Below are 23,037 nucleotides of genomic sequence, written 5' to 3'. Positions count from 1 at the left end.
GCCTGGATTGCCAGTAGTACATGTGAAAAGGGTGTAGGGTAGTTAGCAAGCCACAAAATTAATTTGAGTCAATGGTGTGATGCAGCAATAAAAAAGTAAAGTGTCCAGATCAAGGGAAGTAATAGTAGTGCTCTATACTGTACTGCCTTGTTCAGATCACACCTGGAGTACTGTGTCCAGTTCTGGGCACCACAATTTAAGAAGGATGTTGACAAGCTGGAATGTGTGCAGAGAAGGGCAACCAAGATGATCAAGGGTCTGGAAACCAAGCCTTATGAGGAATGGTTGAGGGAGTTGGGTATGTTTAGCCTGGAAAAGAGGAGACTGAGAGGAGATACGATCGCCATCTTCAAATATCTAAAGGGCTGTCACTTGGAAAGGGTAGCAAGCTTTTTTCTCTCCTGCTCCAGAGGGTAGGACCTGGATCAATGACTTCAAGTTACAAGAAGGGAGATTCTCAAACTAAACATCAGGAAGAATGCTCAGACAGTAAGAGCTGGAATGGACTCCCTTGGAAGGCAGTGGGCTCTCTTTCAAAGGAAGCTTTAAAGCAGAGATTGGATGTCCATTTGTCATGGATGCTTTAGTTGAGATTCCTGCATTGCATGGGGTTGGACTAGATGGCCCTCAGGGTCCCTTCCATCTCTGCATCTCTATGAATCAGGTGCGTGAGATTGTACTGAATTATCACTGTTAAAGCAAATAATCAGGATATCAAAATCACCGAAGAAGAAGAAAGAAGAAAAGATAGCCGACATTTCTGCTCATTAACCAGTTGATGAGTTTGACTCATTTGGCATTCATTCATTCATTGTCAGCACATTGTCCCCCATGTCTTGTCACCACAATCAACTTCACACCAATATCACCTTGAGCTCTGTTGATTCCTTGTGGCACTTGGAAGCAAGAGGGGCCTGCTACGTCAGTGGCCCATGTCACTTCATGTATGTCACTTATAGGTGCTGCCAGAGTTCAAGCCACTTTGGTACTGCAAGGTTAGTATTTTATGTACCATAATAATCAGATGTCAAAACAAGTAAGATTCTCACATCCTCATCTGGAGATAAACAGCTTCCATTTGTTAGGACAGTATCTATTTTTTTAAAAAAAGAAACATTTAGAGGCAATTCCTCCTAATATGTTTATGAAGATAAAACAAAATGGCAGCAGCAATGGAGAGAAATAAGGCACTTTTGTGGAGGCCAAATGAAACCTTTCCCCATGGCTGCTGTCAATCATGTTGAGAGCCATTGCAGTAGCTCACAATATGGGACTGGCTATTTTTTTCTATTGCATTCTAGAGTTTTCTTCTTGCCATTGTAGTCACATGGAGAAGATTGGACTTTTCCCATTGACTTCTTCCATATTGTTGCTGGGGAAACCCAGCCAGATGGGCGGGGTATAAATAAATTACTACTACTACTACTACTACTACTACTACTACTACTACTACTGATTACTGATGATCTTTTCTAGTACATGGTAGAGGCATTACCTGCAATTACAATGTCCCTGCAGACCACAAAACATGCTATGATCCCAGGGTCTCTGAGATATGAAGACCTCTTGGAGCTGTTAACTGTTGAACACTATGACCCATGAAGCCAAATGGTTGGCTTGTCATTGAGCTTTTCTATTGCTGTTTCTTTCCGCCTGGCAGAAATGAGATAGGGGTGGAAGACATGGATGGAATTCTACCCAAATAACATGTAAGTAAGATGAGCAAGAAGATTTGTGAAGAACTCACAAACCCTGACAGGAATCCTAGGCAGCAAGTGGTTCTGACAAGTATCTCCTAACTTTGTACATCTTTCAGTTATTTGTAATGTGGAGAAAACTTTCCCTTTAGCATGGGCACCACCACAAAACTAACAGCAACCTTGCAAGTATAGTGGTACCTCTAGATATGAACTTAATTTGTTCCGGAGGGCCGTTCTTAACCTGAAACTGTTCTTAACTAGAGGCGTGCTTTCACTAAGGGGGCCTCTTGCTGCCATTGCGCCGCCGGCCCACGATTTCCGTTCTCATCCTGGGGCAAAGTTTTCAACTCGAGTTTGTAACCTGAAGCATTTGTAACCTGAGGCGTTTGTAACTCGAGGTACCACTGTACAAGAATGTGCAATGGAGACCCGCACTATGATAGGATTAAGAACAATCTGTGGCACCCCTGGAATCATATCGCCCCATTTTAATGGCTTTCTGCCTGTTGCAGAGATAGGCCATCTTTATGCAGCTTTCATAGCCTCCATTCACCACAATGAAAGTGTTCTTTCTCATTCCGATGTAGGATTCTGCTATTTATTAAATCCATCTTCTAACGTGTGCAAATAAAAGAGTCTCTATTTCACCCCCAGAGGAGAATAAGAGGCAGCCAGCAGAGGCAAAAGGCACGGCCGGGTTTCATGCAGGAACTAAGAATATGAAAAAAGAGGAAACAAATACATTAGGAAAATTGCTGCCAGAGTTGGTTATTCAGGTTAGATTGTCCAGGGAGAAAGCTAATGTGTTCCCTAGCCATTACGGAGGGATTTTCGTGACAGTAGTGCCATTCATGAAACACTTTTGTGGTGCAAATAGCAAAGATCTTATGGCGTTCTCATTTAATTTAATGGGAATGCTGTGGGGCCCTCATATTTCATGCCTTGAGATCACAGAGCAGGGCTGTATACATCTTATTAGTTAGCATATACAAATGCTGTTTGTATAAACTAACACCCACACTTAATTACAGACTCTGTTAGTTGAACTTTTGTGCTATTCCACCCCCTGCACCCGCCTGTCCACAGTATTTTATTTTCCCCTGGGAAAAATAAAAAGCCCAAAGATCTGATGCTTCTGCATTAACTAAAGTTCAAACCTCATTTATTTATTCATTGTTTCCTTGCATTTCTTAAGCGTTTGAGGTGGCTCCTATAATGATGCTCTGAACCACTGAACGTACATATCTCCAGAAGAAGGTCTCCTTGATTTGGCAAGCTCAAAAAGCAACATTTGAACATATGTTTAAGGTGGGGTGGAGAGTGCCAGATGCTATTATTAAAGGTCCAAGGAGCTGTTTTGACTGCGAAACCGCCACTTCAGTAGTAGGGGGGCAAAATGATTTTAAGTGGGGAGGGCAGGGAAGCAGCCATCTCAGGCAAAATGTTTTATGTTCCACAAACAAGGCAGCCAATTGTTAATTTATTGTTGTTGTGTTTTTGCTCCCAGGGAGGCAAAAGATTGTTGTTGTTTTTCCTGCTTCAGATACCAAAATAACTTGACTGGCTATGTGTGCAATACATCTTGACGTAGGGCAGGCGTGGGGAACCTTTGGCCCTCCAGATATTGCTGTACTACAGCTCCCATCATCCCTGAGAATTGGCAGTGCTCGCTGAATCTGATGGGAATTGTAGCTCACAACATGCAGAGGGCTAAAAGTTTCTCACACTGACTTTGGGAAAGAGCTTTAGCTCTATTTCCTATGACTTGACAAGATGGGGGGCGGGTATCATTTGCTGATCTGCCTCAGGCAGCAAAACGTCTTGGACCAAGCCTCGAAAGGGGCAAGATTAGTCTCCAGGTTCAAAATATCTATACATGGATCCTGGGGTACAGTATTATTTTTCTAGGAAAGGAGATGCCAGAACTCACCTCCATTGTTCTTTTACAACAATGGCAATGGTGCCCACCTGAGAGGTGCCGGATCTGAATTCCAGTCAGTTCCGGCTGAAAAAATCCTCTGCTTTTTTAAAGACCTAGTTACCCAAAATCAAACGATAATAAGAACATTTGTTGTGGTTACTTTTTCATACAACATAATAACCAGAGAGTCTTGAAGAATATGGGCTGAAACATGGAGCGGTTATTTTTTTTTCCTTGCCCTTGATCTCTACTCACGGAATTTTCTGGATGTCTCTGAGCTATGAGTTCCCTTAGTCCGCTTTCAGCAGTTCAGAAATTTAGTTACAGGATGCAACCCAAACGCTCTTCCAAATGTCGTTTCTAAATGGTCTCTGTGAATAACTGCAAGATTAAACTTTTATGTGACAATATGAGAGACTCCTACATGGAGTTGTATAAGCTGCAGGGAAATCATGGGAAGACTAAATCCGCTAATGACCCAGATATTATACTTTAATTTATTGATAACTAAATAATCAGAGGCTCTTTACAGGCTTCTCAAAACCTAACAATTGTGTATTGTGCATTTGACTTCTGCACGCATGCCGACACAAACAAATAAAAGCAATCATAACAGCTGAAATGTAGTTAGGAGCACAATTGAGAACATCTGTATTGTAAGCAGAAATAAATTAGAAATACTGGAGTGTTTTGTAGCTGTGAAACTGAAGAATAAAAAAAATAACCCACAGCACCTGGATTAAGCAGTTATAAATAATGGATAAAGGGGAAAAAAGAATCACATTACCCCCTGTAAATTCCCTCCCCCCCGCCATGAAATATATTTTATGAATGTAGAATTACAGTAATAAATGCAGCATTTGTTTCCAACTGCCCCCTCCACCATAGAAGTTCATGACTACAATATAGTTTGAAAGTAATGACCAATAGGTATAATATTTGCTGGAGAATGGTTCTACCATAAAAGAAATCTTTGTTTCAACCTTAACTTTTTTTTTTTAAAAAAAAGAAAGCACATGTTGAAACACCTCATTTTGCCTCAGTGCTTTTGTGAAGGCTACAGTGCAACACCACACACACGCAGTTGCTAAGGGGGTGGTTTGGATGCCAAGCGTGGCAGAAAGGGACCACTATCCTACAAAACAGTAGACTGAGATTGGGACTGGGGCCCTACTGTTAGGGAGAGGGAGGCAGCTACCTCAGGCAGCTGAGTTTGGGTGTCATGAAAGTTAGGTTCTTTGCATGTATGTGTGGAATGCAACCTAATCCTAAGCACTGTTATTCAGAATTTAGGCTCAGTTTGTCTTTATCACGCAGTGTGGTGGCTCTTCTTCACCCTTCCCTGTTACATCACTAAAGTACATCAATGAAGCTCTGTTACTGTGGTTAAGATGGCAGGTAGTGGGGATTGAGGAGGTGAGTCTGTGAGGACCTGCCCAGACCCCTGAGGAAGAACGGGGCAGGGTGACCCTGTGGCAAGCTGGGCTTAGGTGGGCATGGCTCAAGAAGACAGAGGTGAGTAAGTGTCAGGGACTGGTCAGATGAGGAATGGTGGAGATTGCCTCCCCATCCTGACACTTCCAGGGAGGAGGAAGAGGAAGACAACAGAGATGGGCTGCATCAATAGGAGTACAGCATCTAGATCAAGGAAAGTAATAGTACTACTGTATTCCGCTCTGGTCAGACCTCACCTGGAATACTGTGTCCAGTTCTGGGCACCACAGTTCAAGGAGGATACTGACAAGCTGGAATGTGTCCAGAGGAGGAAAACCAAAATGGTCAAAGGCCTGGAAACAAAGCCTTAAGAGGAACGGCTTAGGGAGCTGGGCATGTTTAACCTGAAAAAGAGAAGGTTAAGGGGTGATATGATAGCCATGTTCAAATATATAAAAGGATGTCATATAGAAGAGGGTGAAAGGTTGTTTTCTGCTGCTCCAGAGAAGCGGACACGGAGCAATGGATTCAAGCTACAAGAAAGAAGATTCCACCTAAACATTAGGAAGAACTTCCTGACAGTAAGAGCTGTTTGACAGTGGAACTTGCTGCTAAGGAGTGTGGTGGAGTCTCCTTCTTTGGAGGTCTTTAAGCGGAGGCTTGACAGCCATCTGTCAGGAATGCTGTGATGGTGTTTCCTGCTTGGCAGGGGGTTGGACTGGATGGCCCTTGTGGTCTCTTCCAACTCTATGATTCTATGATTTACAACAGTGGTTTGGGGGAGGTCACAGCTCAGAGGCAGATGAGGGGGAAAGTTGGGAAATAATAGGAGAGGAGGAGGCAGAACCAGAGCAACCGTTGGCTGACATGGTGTCTTTAGAAAGCATTCCAGACTCTCCATCTCCCAGAACCCGGCGAGCCTTAAAAGTAGGAGAGCAAAGAGCTCAAAGACAGAGGGCACATAGCAGCACCTGTAGAAGTGATGAATGAGGAAGTGGGAGAGACGGGAGTGTGTGGAGACTCCACATTATCCAAGAGGCTGGGTTCTATAGCCTCTCTCTGTTAAAAAAAAAAAGGACGGTAAGAAACTTCCCCTTGTCTTTATACTTCCTGGGCAACCAGCCGGGAGCTTCTGACAGCATCCTGACAGAAAGTGAGAGAAGGAGGCCAAGGGCTCTGGTGAGGGCCCAAGATGGGAGGAGAATGGGTCAGGTTGGAAAGCTGGATGCTGCTGTTCAACAGCAGCCAGCACCACGTCCCCAGGCCCAGCATCTCTTCCCTTCCTTCCCTTCTTATTCCCTTCTCTCAGACTAACAGATGGAGAGGGGCACATGGAAGTCACCAAAGGCCCACCAGCCTTTCTCTTCTCTCTCCCATTCTGTGTCTGCGTCACCATCGGGGTAGGATGCCATACCCTCCAACATTTCTCCGATGAAAATAGGGATGTCTACTACTACTACTACTACTGCTACTACTTCAGGTATACTGGACCAGCACCGAGGGCCTTCTGGTGGTTCTCTCATTGCGAGAAGCCAAGTTGCAGGGAACCAGGCAGAGGGCCTTCTCGGTAGTGGCGCCCGCCCTGTGGAACGCCCTCCCACCAGAGGTCAAAGAGAACAACAACTACCAGACTTTAAGAAGACATCTGAAGGCAGCCCTGTTTAGGGAAGCTTTTAATGTTTAATAGAAAAATTCCTTCAGTAGCACCTTAAAGACCAACTAAGTTTTTATTTTGGTATGAGCTTTCGTGTGCATGCACACTTCTTCAGATACCAGACCAACACGGCTACCTACCTGTAACCAATGTTTAATAGATTATTGTATTTTAATATTTGGTTGGAAGCCGCCCAGAGTTGCTAGGGAAAACCAGCCAGATGGGCGGGGTATGAATAATAAATTACTACTACTACTACTACTACTACTACTACTACTACTTTTTTACTATTAATACCCCACCCATCTGGCTTGGTTGCCGCAGCTACTCTGGGCCACTTCCAACATATATAAAAACATAATAAAACATTACATATTAGAAAAACCTCCCCTATACAGGGCTGCCTTCACATGGTTCAGGGGTCGGATAATTCCATACCCTCCAACATTTCTCTGATGAAAATAGGGACATCCTAAGGAAAAACGACAATCCTGGATCAAATCAGAAACTGGGACAGCTTCTGCAAATTTGGGACGGTCCCTGGAAAATAGGGGCACTTGGAGGGCCTGGGATGCTGTTTGTTGCCTTCCATACCTGCTGTCTGGGCATGGCCCCCCCTGTTTGCCCCCCTCAATCTGGGCCTGAAAGCAGCTCCTTCAACAAATGTGTTTCTGTGCTGTTGGTTTGTTGAGATTCACAGAAGCATCCTTTGACTTCACCTGACTCAGAATTCGCCAACATATATGGAACCACTACTGTGTTGAGAAAGAACAAATAAAGCAATGCTTGTGGGAAGTTAAGGAGGAAGTGTTGAGAAAGAACAAAGAAGCAATGCTTGTGGGAAGTTAAGGAGGAAGCGAGGCCTTAGTATCCAAGAGCCGCCCAGCAGCTTCTAAATGAGAAAGGACAAGAACTTCCCTTCAGCTGGTAGATATAAAATGTCAGAAACACAAAAGAAATATTATGAAGTCAGGTATAAGTCTGGAGTGTTTTCCCCTCATGATTAATTATTGGTCTGAAACGGGATAGGAAAAGGTAAAACAAAGTTCCTCTTGAAGTAGTTTAAAAATGCCACCGCTGAGGTGGTGGCGGTGGGTGGAAATATTGTAACATCAATTTGAAAATAATAAAAAAATCCCCTTCCACTAAGATGTAAAGGTCAGGAAAGATTTGGGTGTTTTTAAATGCTGTCGTGGAGAAATTTTTATAAAGGTTAAGATGTCATGTAGTTTCAGAGTTATAGGCATTGGAGGGGGGCCCTTGAGTGCCAGCTGTGCCTCAGGCCACGGCGTGACTATGAGACACAATGACAGTGGACAGCAGGAGGCTGGCAGATCACGGGCGATCGCTGTGGAAAATTGTACCTTGCTTAGCGAATAATGCAAAGCTGTATGAATATTTCAGAAGCAAAAAACAACGCAATTGGGGGGGGGACCCTCAGCTTAAAAATGTGCCTTCAATAACATTGCAAGGGTCTAATTTAATGCCCCCCAAAGCAAGGAAATTTCCAGAGTTCACGCTGCCTCTCTGTCCTTAACTCAATTTCCCTCTCATTTGCAGTACAAGTACATATGGTTTGCAGGGGCCTCGAGAGCTAAATTCAGCCTGCTTGAAACATTGGAGTTCAACCAGGTAGGAAACTCGATCTTGCTGCTTATGTGTCCCTTTAAGCACAAAGCGCATAAAACCCCACGTACGTTGCTGGAAAGGTGCGAAAACAGACAGGGGGCGCCATGGCGAGGATGCTTAGTCTCCTCCATAATTTCTTTGGACGGAGATCTTTGTCGCAATCTGTCTACTGAACTAGATGGGTCGATCACTATTCGGACTTGGTGGATGAGGCTGCTTCCCGGGTCAAAGTTCTCGCCCATCAAGCGCAGTCATGTTTTTTACATTGCCGTCTGCCGCCACCCATTTTTATATGTGGAGGCCAGGACAGAACCTGGGACCTATCTGTGCTATGGATTTGTTCTCATGGTGAGTTGCCATAAAAAGTGTGTGCCATCTGGTTGGCCACTGTGAAAGCAGGATAGATAGACCTTTAGCCTGATCCAGCAGGACTCATCGTACATTCTTATCTAGAATCACTCGCAGCTTCTCTTTCTGGCATGTTAGGATGTCATTATGAGTTACTGACGTGAAGGAGGAGCTGGGAAATTCACAGGATGGTGGAATCATACTTCTATTGGTTGGTCCTTGAGAAGAAGATCAGAAGGTGTTGAGCTGCTCATTTTGCCAGGAGCCATGCAATCTCCATAAGGAAATGAAAGTTGTATTGCTCTCATCATACCTGCCAAGTCTCCCGCAGAAAAATATGGGAGCGGGAGCAGCAGCAGCAGCGGCACCGGAAGTTGCACCGGAAGTTGTCCGGCGGCCATCTTGGGGGTGGCCGCCGCCATGTGGCCACCCCTAAGATGGCCGCCGAGCATGCTTAGAAGCTATTTCCGGCACCAGCGGTGGCCATTTTCTGGTGCCCATAGATGGGCAAACTGGCACCAGAAAAATGGCTGCTGGCAGGAGTGGATTTAAGGGAGATTTACGGGAGAGGAGCTCAAACGGGAGACCGCCGGGAAATGGTAAGGAAAAACGGGGGTTTCCCGGGGAATACGGGGCACTTGGCAGCTATGTGCTCTCATGCAGGATACTTTAACCCCATATTTCTAACCAGGCTCCAGCACAAAAACACACATGTGCATACAACTTTGAGTGACACGGTTTAATGATATCGAATCGCACTCAGTAGAGGGGCAGTTATTTTAAGCTGAAACTGGCTGGAATTCTCCATAACAGCTGCAGAATATATTTTAATTAAATAATGCCAGTTGCACTTTAACTAAGCCAGCACATCTTCCTTCTGTTCTGATATTGCTTTTTTAAAAAAATTGTAGATAAGCATCTTAGCCTGAAAACCTATACATGATTACGCAGAACTAAGTTACACTATGTTTAATGGAACTTACTTCCAGGTAGATATGCATAGTACTGCCACCTTAAGCTATGAACTTAAAACCTGTATTAAAAATAAAACGAAAGCCTTTTATTAGACATACTTTTATTTCAGTGTTGCTCTTCCATTCATGCCAATCTGTCCAAAGTAACCAAAAAGTAAGTAGCTTGCGAGAAGGTAGTGGTATCCTTTGGGAAAATGTGCCCTGGAGAAGCTGGAGAATGAATAGGAATGGTTGCAAATTTAGTTAAGTTCATGTTTTTAAAGGAACTGACCGGATTCACAGTTCCGGGAGTGATATGAGGACCAGATTGCAGTAATTAATATACTTCTACATCAGAAATATAGTACAGTATGGGACCTGTCTCTTTTTAATATGTGTTTAATGTATAATACACTTAATTATTGCATTTAATTAGTTGGACTTTTCCCCCCACAAGCAACTCAGCCATAAGTGGGCACTCAATGCAAGAGGCCATCCGATGCAGACAAGGCTCAATTGGGGCAGAACTGCCAAAATCTGTGCATAAATCCATTAAAAACCGATTCCTCTTTCATCACTAGTTAAGATTATCTGCAAAAAGATGGTTTTATTTCTCTGAAATAAGTCAGTATCTCTGAATACATAACACTATTATTATACGAGGCAGGATTATGAGAGCATTGAATATCCGAGAGGATAAGGGATATCTGGTTAGACTATTTTGTTTGTTTTTATTCACAATGACTTCATTCCAACGTTTAATTGACAGCCGGCAAAGAAGGATGCCTTTGTTGAAGATTCAATACCTCCCATCCTTTAATTAAGTTGCAAGAATTAACAATACAACTTTGCTGAGCAGTAGTTCAGCAACTTTTAACTAATGAGTTTCAACCAATGGACCCCCCCCCCCAATTTGGAACCCACCTGTTACTCCTAACCTGTTAAGCACAGATTTGAACTCTCTTTAGTTCTTTCTGTTGCCCTGTTTTCAGCACCCACTGTGAGCCATTCCCCAAGCTTCCCCTGCCCCAATGGAGAGCCTTGACTTAAGGATGCTTGAGGAATTTGATTTGTGTGAATTGCAACATGAACAGATCTGATCTTGAACCTCCTGGACTAAGGTGCAGATCAGAACATGGTTATCCTTTGGGTGCCACACTACTCCAAAACCTACACTAGCATTCTTGGCTCAAAAAAAAAAAAGAGTAACAAAAGGCATATTTTATCTTTAAAAATGCATATGTTGAGAACTTAACTTGTGATAAAAAAATGTAATAAGATATACAGTCGTACCTTGAATACCTTGAGGGTCTAACGTTTTGGCTCCCGAACACCACAAAACCGGAAGTGAGTGTTCCGGTTTGCGAACGTTCTTTAGAACCCGAACATCCGACACGGCTTCCGATTGGCTGCAGGAGCTTTCTGCAGTCAATCAGAAGGCACACCTTGGTTTCTGAACGTTTTGGAAGTCAAACGGACTTCCGGAATGGATTCCGTTCAACTTCCAGGGTACCACTGTAGATTTAAATACATTTTGGGGTGAGGAGTAAAAAAGAAAAATACTCACAGATTAAAGGGGGATTGGGACAAAACAAAGACACGCACACACTGTCTTGCTCCTGCATTTATGGTGGTTTGTGTGCATGGCCACAGCAGAATTTTGAGGCGGCCTGACCCTTTCACTGAATTTTTTGGGGGGAGGCCCATTCCCAGACCTCTTAGTTGGCATGCCTGGACACACATAAAACTGATGTGACTGGAAATAGATGGATCCAACTGTCCCTAGCCTTGACCAACCATTTGAGAATTACTTAACTACAGAAATGCCTCAAGTGAAGATAGAAGAGAAGATGGTTTCACTTCTTTGCTACTGAAGTCAAGGGAATCAGATTTTGGGACTGAAACAAAAGGCTGACCAAAAGTCATTGGGGAAAAACTTTGTCATGACCCTTTGTCTGTTTCAGTTACCTTCACTCCACAGTGGTACCTGCGTATGATTTCAGTTGTATCAAAACACTATGAACATGCATACAGTGGATCCTCTGGATACAAACTTAATTCGTTCCTGGGGTCCCTTCGCACCCTGAAAATTACAGAAATTCACGCAGCACTATTGAGCACTTCTGCGCATGTGCGTGTGGTGAAACCCGGAAGTATACATTTCCAGGTTTGCTGTGACCATAACCCAAAGAGTACGTATCCAGAGGGATACGTAAACAGAGGTACAGCCGTAATATCATATGGTTTTATTAACTGCTGATCATTCAGCTTAATCCATCAAGTAAAAATATTCTTAGGTGTTAATTTTCTGTTTTGAAGTGGTAAGACGCATGAGCTATTTTATATAACACATTACAACTGTGCTGGCCTCCGCAAACAAAACAAGCTTTGGAAGTCTTTCCATATGGGATAAAGAATTTTAATACACATAACATTTCCTGCATTTTCATCTCAGAAGAAGAAATGCATATTCTACAAAAAGGGAAAAAAAGAAAAAACTCTTAATAATTTTGCCAGCCAGCATGCAATGCTTACAGTCTGTCTCCATGATATCATATTTGCAGTGTCAGGTATGGTACAGTCTGTCATCAGAGTTGCTCTCGGTACTTCCTTGATGCCAGACTAATCAAGATAAATACATCAAGTAGCAATAGAAGTGTAATTGCTTCAAAAGCCTCGTTTGTTTTAAATGCTTCATGCTTCTTGTTAACACCTGCTCAGCCAGTGTCCAGACCTTTTTTATTTTACAGTTTACTTTTAAGTCTTCCCCCGTATTCCTTCATTTTTGGTGACTGAGAAGGGTGTATCGAAGGCTTGATTTGTTGCCTACATACATAGAGAATGCTTAAATAAAGCTTTTCTCTGCATCTCCCAGTTCTGATGCAAAAACAAAGCCAGATCAAATTTCCTGAAGTAGTGGAAGCCCAATGAAAACTAGATACAGTCATACCTTGGTTTAAGTACGCTTTGGTTTGAGTACTTTCAGTTTAAGTACTCTGTGGACCCACCTGGAACAGATTAATCCACTTCCCCTTACTTTCAATGGGAAAGTTCGCTTCCGGTTAAGTACGCTTCAGTTTAAGTACTCTGCGGACTGTCTGGAACGGATTAATCCACTTTCCATTACTTTCAATGGGAAAGTTTGCTTCAGGTTAAGTACGCTTCAGGTTAAGTACAGACTTCCAGAACCAATTGTGTACTTAAAGCGAGGTACCACTGTATTGACTCAGAAAGGATCTCCCAGCACCTTTTGATAAGTTACTGTTAAAAAAAGTTTTAAAAGGTAAAGGACCCCTGGACGGTTAAGTCCAGTCAAAGGCGATTATGGGGTTGTGGCACTCATCTCACTTTCAGGCTGAGGGAGCCAGCGTTTGTCCAAAGACAGCTTTCTGGGTCATGTGACCAGCATGACTAAACTGCTTCTGGCGCAACGGAACACCGTGATGGAAACTAGAGCGCACAGAAACGCCATTTACCTTCACGCCACAGCAGTACCTATTTATCTACTTGCACTGGCGTGCTTTCGAACTGCTAGGTTGGCAGGAGCTGGGACAGAGCAATGGGAACTTATCCCGCCGCGTGGATTTGAACCATCAACCTTCTGATCAGCAAGCCCAAGAGGCTCAGTGATTTAGACCACAGCGTCACCCGCTCCACGTAAGTTACTGTACACCTGTGCTAGATATGCCAAACTCTGCAAAGACACTTCACATACAAGCCTTCACTCATTCATTTTCTTGTGTGCCAATTTGTTACCCTGCAAAATATTTCTGTTGAGAACCAATAATAGTTGTAGTAAAGGTAAAGGTAAAGGGACCCCTGACCATTAGGTCCAGTTGTGACCGACTGGGGTTGCACGCTCATCTCACATTATTGGCCGAGGGAGCTGGCGTATAGCTTCCAGGTCATGTGGCCAGCATGACAAAGCCACCTCTGGCGAACCAGAGCAGCACACGGAAACGCCGTTTACCTTCCCGCTGTAGCGGTTCCTATTTATCTACAGTGGAACCTCGGTTTATGAACACCTCGGTTTATGAATTTTCGGTTTATGAACGCCGCGGACCCATCTGGAACGGATTAATTCACTTTCCATTACTTTTAATGGGAAAGTTTGCTTCAGTTTATGAACGCTTCAGTTTATGAACAGACTTCCGGAACCAATTACACCCATGTTTCAGTTTATGAACGCTTCAGTTTAAGTACTCCGCGGACCCGTCTGGAACGGATTAATCCACTTTCCATTACTTTCAATGGGAAAGTTCGCTTCAGTTTATGAACGCTTCAGTTTATGAACAGACTTCGGGAACCAATTGTGTTCATAAACCGAGGTACCACTGTACTTGCATTTTGATGTGCTTTCGAACTGCTAGGTTGGCAGGAGCAGGGACCGAGCAACGGGAGCTTACCCCGTCACAGGGATTCGAACCACCAACCTTCTGATCAGCAAGCTCTAGGCTCAGTGGTTTAACCCACAGCACCACCTGGGTTGTAGTAGTAGTGGTTAATTAAAAGAAAATACCAGTTCGCTATCACCAGCAGTTTGTTTAATATGGGGCAAAACCTGTGAGGCTATCTTTGGCCATGGTTTGGTAGACAGGGGTTTAAAAACATAGCAATGTGTTAAATCATGGGTAGGCAAACTAAGGGCCAGGGGCCAGATCCGGCCCAATCGCCTTCTAAATCCGGCCCGTGGACGGTCCGGGAATCAGCATGTTTTTACATGAGTAGAATGTGTCCTTTTATTTATAATACATCTCTGGGTTATTTATGGGGCATAGGAATTCGTTCATTTTTTCTTTCTTTCCAAAATAGAGTCTGGCCCCCCACAAGGTCTGAGGAACAGTGGACCGGCCCCCTGCTGAAAAAGTTTGCTGACCCCTGTTTAAATGTTGTTATGATTGGCACAATGCAATCAGTTAACTCTGCCTTTTACATGCAGTCTTTCAAAGATGCGCATCAGATTGCATCAATGAGCATATTCCTAACATTGTCCTTTCCCATTTCTATCCAGTATTTCCACAAGACTTGCAGAGTGTGATCCAATGGTCTCTGTGTGCTCTGATGCGCTCTCATTGAAATCACATTAGTTTTGAAATGAGGGGAAGACTTTGAAGGTGGAACCACTTGATGTACGAAATCACAAAACTGAAGGTCTCCTTTGGCAAGTGATTTACAAATATATGTATAGAACTGTGTAAGGTAAGACAGTGCTGTTCCTACAGGCCAAAAGAGTGGTAAAGATTCTTGAGTCAGACCTCTGGTCCATCTCACTCATGTCCATCAGCTCTCCAGGGTTTCAGAAAAGAGCATTCTGCAGGCCTTCCTAAAAATGTGATCTCGGTAAAAAATCTTTCCCCGTGGGACAATCAGTATTAGAACAAAAACTTGGCGTTTGAGCCAACTGGATAGTTCTCTCTCCCACCCTGCCCTAATGCTGATAGTTGCACTGGAGTTAGGATAGATTTTACGAAGATTGCAGCTGGCAGGGGTGCCAACTTGACTAAAATATAGGGGGCGCAGGTAAGCCCTGCCCTGAATAATCTATCACATATTCTGGTTTGCCAGAAGTGGCTTTGTCATGCTGGCCACATGACCTGGAAGCTATACGCCGGCTCCCTCGGCCAATAATGCGAGATGAGCGCCCAACCCTATACCAGAAAGATATGGAGGTCTCGTACACCTCAGGTAGTGTGGTTGCTGACCTTGAGCCAGACATCTTGGAGAGTGAAGTCAAATGGGCCTTAGAAAGCACTGCTAATAACAAGGCCAGTGGAAGTGATGATATTCCAGCTGAACTGTTTAAAATTTTAAAAGATGATGCTGTTAAGGTGCTACACCCAATATGCCAGCAAGTTTGGAAAACTCAGCAATGGCCAGAGGATTGGAGAAGATCAGTCTACATCCCAATTCCAAAGAAGGGCAGTGCCAAAGAATGCTGCAACTACCGCACAATTGCGCTCATTTCACACGCTAGCAAGGTTATGCTTAAAATTCTACAAGGCAGGCTTAGGCAGTATGTGGACCAAGAACTCCCAGAAGTGCAAGCTGGATTTCGAAAGGGCAGAGGAACCAGAGACCAAATAGCAAACATGCGCTGGATTATGGAGAAAGCTAGAGAGTTCCAGAAAAACGTCTACTTCTGCTTCATTGACTATGCAAAAGCCTTTGACTGTGTCGACCACAGCAAACTATGGCAAGTTCTTAAAGAAATGGGAGTGCCTGATCACCTCATCTGTCTCCTGAGAAATCTCTATGTGGGACAAGAAGCTACAGTTAGAACTGGATATGGAACAACTGATTGGTTCAAAATTGGGAAAGGAGTACGACAAGGTTGTATATTGTCTCCCTGCTTATTTAACTTATATGCAGAATTCATCATGCGAAAGGCTGGACTAGATGAATCCCAAGCCGGAATTAAGATTGCTGGAAGAAATATCAACAACCTCAGATATGCAGATGACACAACCTTGATGGCAGAAAGCAAGGAGGAATTAAAGAACCTTTTAATGAGGGTGAAAGAGGAGAGCGCAAAATATGGTCTGAAGCTCAACATCAAAAAAACCAAGATCATGGCCACTGGTCCCATCACCTCCTGGCAAATAGAAGGGGAAGAAATGGAGGCAGTGAGAGATTTTACTTTCTTGGGCTCCTTGATCACTGCAGATGGTGACAGCAGTCACGAAATTAAAAGACGCCTGCTTCTTGGGAGAAAAGCAATGACAAACCTAGACAGCATCTTAAAAAGCAGAGACATCACCTTGCCAACAAAGGTCCGTATAGTTAAAGCTATGGTTTTCCCAGTAGTTATGTATGGAAGTGAGAGCTGGACCATAAAGAAGGCTGATCGCCGAAGAATTGATGCTTTTGAATTATGGTGCTGGAGGAGACTCTTGAGAGTCCCATGGACTGCAAGAAGATCAAACCTATCCATTATTAAGGAAATCAGCCCTGAGTGCTCCCTGGAAGGACAGATCGTGAAGCTGAGGCTCCAATACTTTGGCCACCTCATGAGAAGAGAAGAATCCTTGGAAAAGACCCTGATGTTGGGAAAGATTGAGGGCACTAGGAGAAGGGGACGACAGAGGACAAGATGGTTGGACAGTGTTCTCGAAGCTACGAACATGAGTTTGACCAAACTGCGGGAGGCAGTGGAAGACAGGAGTGCCTGGCGTGCTATGGTCCATGGGGTCACGAAGAGTCGGACACGACTAAACGACTAAACAACAACAACAGAGCGCGCAACCCCAGAGTCGGTCACGACTGGACCTAATGGTCAGGGGTCCCTTTACCTTTACTTATTGTGGAACATGCACACCATTTGAATGGCAATGCCATTCAAATTGTATCATTAACAGAATGTGTATTTAGTCCCCAAGCACCTTTGGCTGGACAAAACTTCAGTCCAGATCTAAACACAGAATGCTTCTCATTGGTCTATTGAGCCACGTTCCTTAGATATTTGAGATATTGAGAAATTAGCCCCAAACCAATACATGTAAGAAGCTCACAGATAAATGTTTTGAAGGATTCAAGGCTTCTCCTGTGTGTTGCCCCAGTCATCGTCTGCAGGAACTCCCAGCTCTTAGTAAATAAGATTCATGCTCTTATTTTTTACACAGCAAGATGTAACAGTGACAGAACCAATAAACTGCAGAATCAGGCGAAGAGGCACTTGTTGCTTGTTTAGACATATGACCTGACAAAAAAAATAAGGCGCAAACAAACACAATTCGCAGCAGAAAACCCCAAGGAGGACAAAAAAGAACCGTGCCCAAATAAAAATGTGACATACTTCTATGGGATACATATTCAGCTTCTGTTGTTTTGGTTGGAAAACAGCTGCAGGTGTCCTCCAATTATCTCACCATTTTCGCAAATATCAACTGTCATATTTAATTTGTTCCGTTCATTGTGCAGCTTCCTCACGCTGCACAATTCTTTCACTATGCATTTACAGCCAGAGTTCCTACCGCTCAACCTAACTTTCAGGCTAGTCAATTAATGCATTATTTACAAGTTCAACGCTATTAAAAACAGATTCTTAATTTACTAATGATTTAGGAGCCCCCAGGCAATTTTCCAATTGGTATTTTATAGAGAAGTGGGGGGGGAAGGACAGCCCCCCCAAACAACTGGAAAAGGGGAAAGAAATAGGCCAGTGATACTTTGGCCTAATTGTTTCATGACGGTTTCTTCTGTGATTTTCTGCTGCCTTTAATTATCCCACCCCCTTCCTTCCTTCCATTTTGTAGTTCATAGTTAATGCAGATGCTCGTCAAGCACTGAAAAAGGGAAAGTCCTAATTGAATACACACACACACACACACACACACACACACACACACACACACAGTCAGACACTCTAGAATGACTCAGTGTAACACTAAACCATGGTATGGTGTTAGGAAGATGAGCCACCGTGAATGTCAGGTTCACACATTCCTCCCTCCTCTGTTGTAAGAATTTGGAAGCTGCCACAGGTGTAAGATTAACCATAAATTATCCTAAAACTGTGGTAAATCTTAACTATGGTTAGTGTAAAGAAGCCAGCTTCAGGAACAATTGTTTAAAACTGGTTTGTCTTTACTAATGGTAGTAAAGGCTGGGTAACCAGAGTTTACCTAGATTTGGATGTCATAGCAATTTAGTCTAAGATGAAAGCAACAGCTTCCAAACTTATGGCAGCACTGAAGGAGGAGGGGGGGCTCACTGGGGGTTCATCCTCAGACAGTGGTACCTTGGTTCTTGAACTTAATCCATTCCGGGAGTCTGCTCAACTGTTCAAAAACCAAGGTGTAGCTTCCCATTGGCTGCAGAAGCTACCTGTACTCAATCGGAAGCCGTGTCAGACGTTTGGCTTCCGAAAAACGTTTGCAAACCTGATCACTTACTTCTGGGTTTGCGGCGTTCGGGAGCCAATTTGTTCAACAACTAAGCTGTTCAAGAAACAAGGTACCACTGTAATGCTAAACATGATTTGGTATTATATGTGAGAACACAGCCAATATGCAGTAATACAAAACAGTCCAATTTACATTATTGTTATTCAGATGTATAGAATTATTTAGGGCTCGACAACTTTTGGGGTGTCCTGGTTTTTACTTTTTTTGACAGATGGCAACCCTGGAATTATTGAACCATTTTACAGTACAGAGCCAGCAGTGGAACAGATTTAAAAGGTTAGAAGTTAAGGAGAATTAAATATCATTAGCACTTTGGTGCTTTTGTGCAGAGCAAAAGCAGCATTTCAAATATATATCTAAACTTCCGAAGGTTCGTTCCCAGAGTTCCCCACTTCTTATTCTGTGCTTGACTTTCCCCTGTTCTTCATTTGCTCAGACACTTCATTAAAGCCTGACCCTACTGCTTCTCCAGATCCCGAGCTCCCAAATTACAGCCACCTACAACAGAGTGTGGCCGGCATTAAAATGCTGACATTAAGTGTCTGAAGATAATTCATGTTAGTGACACTTATTTACAGGGCATACCTGCAATTTCACAGTAACGCAAATTAGTTTCAAACAGTAAATGTCAACATTTTAATGGTGACCATCACAGCTTCGAGATAATCGTGTCAGTGTGGGGCATGTTGATTTGAGATAAAGTGAAACTAACATGGATACATTTCACTCCTGAGGCATAAGGAAAAGTTGCAAGGAGAACACTTTAAAGAAACTGAGGGACGGTGCCCATGAACTTAAATTCCTGATTCCTTGTAATAGTTTTGACTAGAAGTTATGCCTGTGTTATATAGATGGAAATCAGAAGGATACAGGACGGAAACTTGCCATAGCTGTACCACAGAAAAACAAGACCTCTAGCTCTCGCCTAATGTAAGTTGTGCCCAGTTCCATGAACTGCTGTGCACCAAGGTGGAAAACACTTCTCTACTCTGTAACCAATTACACCTGTTTAACGTACGATGGTTTTCTTAAATGGTGTCTGTGTCTCTGTAAGTTGAATGTGCTGCAGGGCTGGCTCAAGACATTTTGCTGCCTAAGGCAAAGGACAAGAGGATATCCTTCCCCAAGACACATACAAGAAGCCAACAGGACTGGTAGTTGAATCTTACTCCAGTACAGGTGAAAAGATAGTACATCCTCTACTGTGCTTGAGGGAAGTAGACTAGCATAGGGGGCACATGGCCACTCCTTGCCCCTCAGTATCTGCCACCTGAAGCAGCTGCATCACTCCGCCTCATCGCAGGGCTGGCCCTGCCTCTGTGCATGTGTCTGTTTTCATTTATACGTACAACAGAGCATTGGCTGGTACACACACATTTGACAAGATATGTGCAATTGATGGGAATTTGTTGCTGAATAAAGTCAACACATCTGGCAGCTGACAGAATCAAGTATATTCCATTGCATGGAAATGCCATTTCAGAATGACCTAGCCTGTTTTTTCCACGATCTGTTTTGATAGCCAAAACTAATAATACACTAAATCATCTGTTAGACTTTCATAGTGACCTAAAGTAAAAAAAAAAAAAAACCAAGCAAGCAAGTTCTGGATTTCACACAGCCAATGAAACTAGCACAAAACGCAACACACAGAAATACAAATGTGTTTGTAATTGGACTAGGCAGAACCATAGGGTTAGTTTTTTTATATAAGGAAAAGCTGTAAGACAAAGGGAAATCATGAACAAGGGAAATCTAGTTTAATAAGAATCATTTTCACTGGTGCTAATTAAACTGGGTTTTGCATTTCCTGTGTGTGAAAATGGAACAAAAAGGCTGTATTTGGTTTAACAAATTTCCTCCCATTCTCCACATCCTATTTAAACATTCATACACAAGATTTTACAGGCTAAAAGGCATTCTTGGTGTCACTACTGAAATAGCCCCTAGAGAGAAGCAGCCTTATCACTGAAATGCTGAAGTCCTGTTTAATTTTGGTGCTTTGGCAATATCATTTTTTCCCGTCTCTGAGGATTTCAGTCCCATTGGAAGCATATTGCCCCTCTAATGGAAGATAAAGGGTTCAATTTTCATACTGAGCTGCTTTGACTTGGCGAAACCATCCAGTGATTATGTCTTCTGAATACACTCCCCACGTGATGACAGCCAATATCTACCAAATCAGGGAGCCTATTAATTCTCTAGGCTTTCCACCTGGCACAGGAAATGTCAGCCATCTCCAAAAGGAGATGCATTCATAAGGCATACTCACCACATGAAAATGACATGAGAAAATGGCTTGTTAATGATGTCGTCACATCTAAAGTGGGAATCAGTTCCAAATAGAGGGATAAAACTCTCCGGTTAATATTCAACTAAATCATACTCGGCTCAGGCCATTAAAATCCGCGGATGCAATAAACTTAACAAGTCCATTAATTTCAACGGGTGCGGGTGTATTCCAGGTATGACTTAGCTGGATACCATCCATAAATAGGGAGGCTAACAATATTAATGATTAGGCAGGGGCAAGACATTTTGCTGCCTGAGAGAGGGCAGCAAATAGTATTTCTCTCACCTCGCTAAGTCAAGGTGCACATGCAAGTAATTTTTGGCACCATAGGCAATCAAATAAAAGAAGAACCTCACAAGTGTTTCCTCCATGTGCCTAGCGGTAAATACTGTTGCCTGAATGAATGAATGAATGAATGAATGAATGAATGTAAATGGCGTTTCCATGAGCTCTGGCACTCTTCAGTGTCCCATTGCATCAGAAGCGGTTTAGTCATGCTGACCACATGACCCGGAAAGCTGTCTGTTGACAAAGGTCGGCTCCCTCGGCCTGAAAAGCGAGATGAGCGCTGCTGCAACCCATAGTTGCCTTTGACTAGACTTAACCGTCCAGGGGTCCTTTATCTTCTACCTTTATCATTATAATAATAATACATAAATAAATTTTTTTTGGCTATCCTTTCATGACATTCTGCATTTGCTGTCAGAGGCAGATGCCACACTCTGTCTAATGGAAGGACTGGCCTTGTAATTAGGCATATAAGCAGCAGTACTTGCTGTGCTTTAGAAATATAGGCCCCTGTTCTGTTCAAGCTGAAGAGCATATAACGGAAAAGTTTAGACACTGCAAACTAATTTCGTGTCAATTCAACTTTGCAATTTCCGCTCTTGTCATATCTGTGTTTTGCATGCCATGGAATGGTGCTTCACTGTGCAACTGAATTAGTTTCACAGTGACTCAAAGGCATTAAAGGATGACTCTGAAATTCTAAGTCCTGACTGGGAGGGATTTTTAATTCCTTCCTTATAATGAAACCATTAACAACAATAACCAAAACTCCTTAACAGTTAGACAACCCTGAAATATTATTCTTTCGACTTTGCTGGGTGGACCCAATTTGAGATCTCGGGTGGGGAGTTGAGTGCTTGGTTTGCATAACAAGCAAACAAACACGAGACAAGCACAGGCGTGCAACCTTAATGGTGCTTTGAAACATGAGGGTGAAGAGACCTGTGATTTAATCTAATGGCTGCATCTCTGCAGGGACGTTCTAAATGCCACCGAGTCTGAAAAAGCGCAAGAGCCAGCTCTGCTAGTTTGCATGAGGGAAAGCGGCAGGAGGAAATTCAGACTCTTGTTTTCACTCACTTGGTCAGAAGTATCTCTGTGAGCGCTCCAAAGCAGACAGACGCGATGTGGAAAACAAGACTGGGAGGAGGATCCTTAAAAGCAATCATCATTTGATAGACCAGAAGTGGAATACTGATCATTGCAGCCAGGATTGTGCAGAAGACAAGCCACTTGTGCCATCGCAACAGCATGGCTCTCCAAGGCGATTTTTTCTCGAGCTGGTACTGCAGAGTGGGAGGTGGGCAAAGGGAAACACATGGGAAAAGACAAGAGGGAGGAAAGAAAGTGAGTAAAGGCAGTGAAATGATGAACATTAGCTGCTAATGGTTTAGAACAGGAGGAAAAAAACCTAAGGAAAGATTCACGTTGGACCATAAATATACGAAGAGCTGTTGAAAACTTGTTTGGTTTTCACAAAGGGGCTTAAACCAATATCCCCTTATTTGTTAGTCTTGAGCTAGGTGTTTATGGCAGGAGGGTGCATTAAACCTTAACCTATGCCAGCACACGAGATATTTGGGAGTTTTTTTTAAGGATTAAGACAAGAGGCAATGCATACCATTTATGCAGAACGGCCTTGCACTACCTACAACAGATTGAGATACAGTTATTGCATATTAGCGCTCTGAATCTTCATTCTGTCAGAAGCTAACAGGGACGGCACATCGTCAGAGATAAAGACTTAGAGGGCCCAATTCAGAGGCTGCTCTCAGGCCTTCATAAACCTGTCTTCGCCTTGAATAATTTTCATTTTATATCTGTATAAAACGGCTCGAATCTACACCCAGATTTCAGCTGAAATAAATTGGCATTATTTCACCACTGTAAATTCACAGAATGTTGCAAGACATA

General features: G+C 43.2%; 1 protein-coding gene across 5 annotated transcripts in view; it reads right to left on the bottom strand.

The window, feature by feature from the left end:
• The window catches only part of LOC148685008 (uncharacterized), a 255,411-nt gene that overhangs the window by 17,758 nt on the left and 214,616 nt on the right, over positions 1–23,037 (bottom strand). For 4 of the 5 annotated variants that reach the window (XM_088673840.1, XM_088673837.1, XM_088673836.1 and 1 more), the window contains one exon: positions 22,204–22,409. The exons of the other annotated variant lie outside the window; for it this stretch is intronic. In XM_088673840.1, coding sequence (XP_088529966.1) covers positions 22,204–22,409 — 206 coding nt within the window. The remainder of the gene's footprint in view (positions 1–22,203; positions 22,410–23,037) is intronic. 5 annotated transcript variants of the gene reach the window in all.

Source organism: Zootoca vivipara, chromosome 7 (assembly GCF_965207765.1).
Source record: "Zootoca vivipara chromosome 7, rZooViv2.hap1.1, whole genome shotgun sequence".
NCBI classification, from domain to species: domain Eukaryota; kingdom Metazoa; phylum Chordata; class Lepidosauria; order Squamata; family Lacertidae; genus Zootoca; species Zootoca vivipara.
This window is presented reverse-complemented; position numbering and strand designations above follow the sequence as displayed.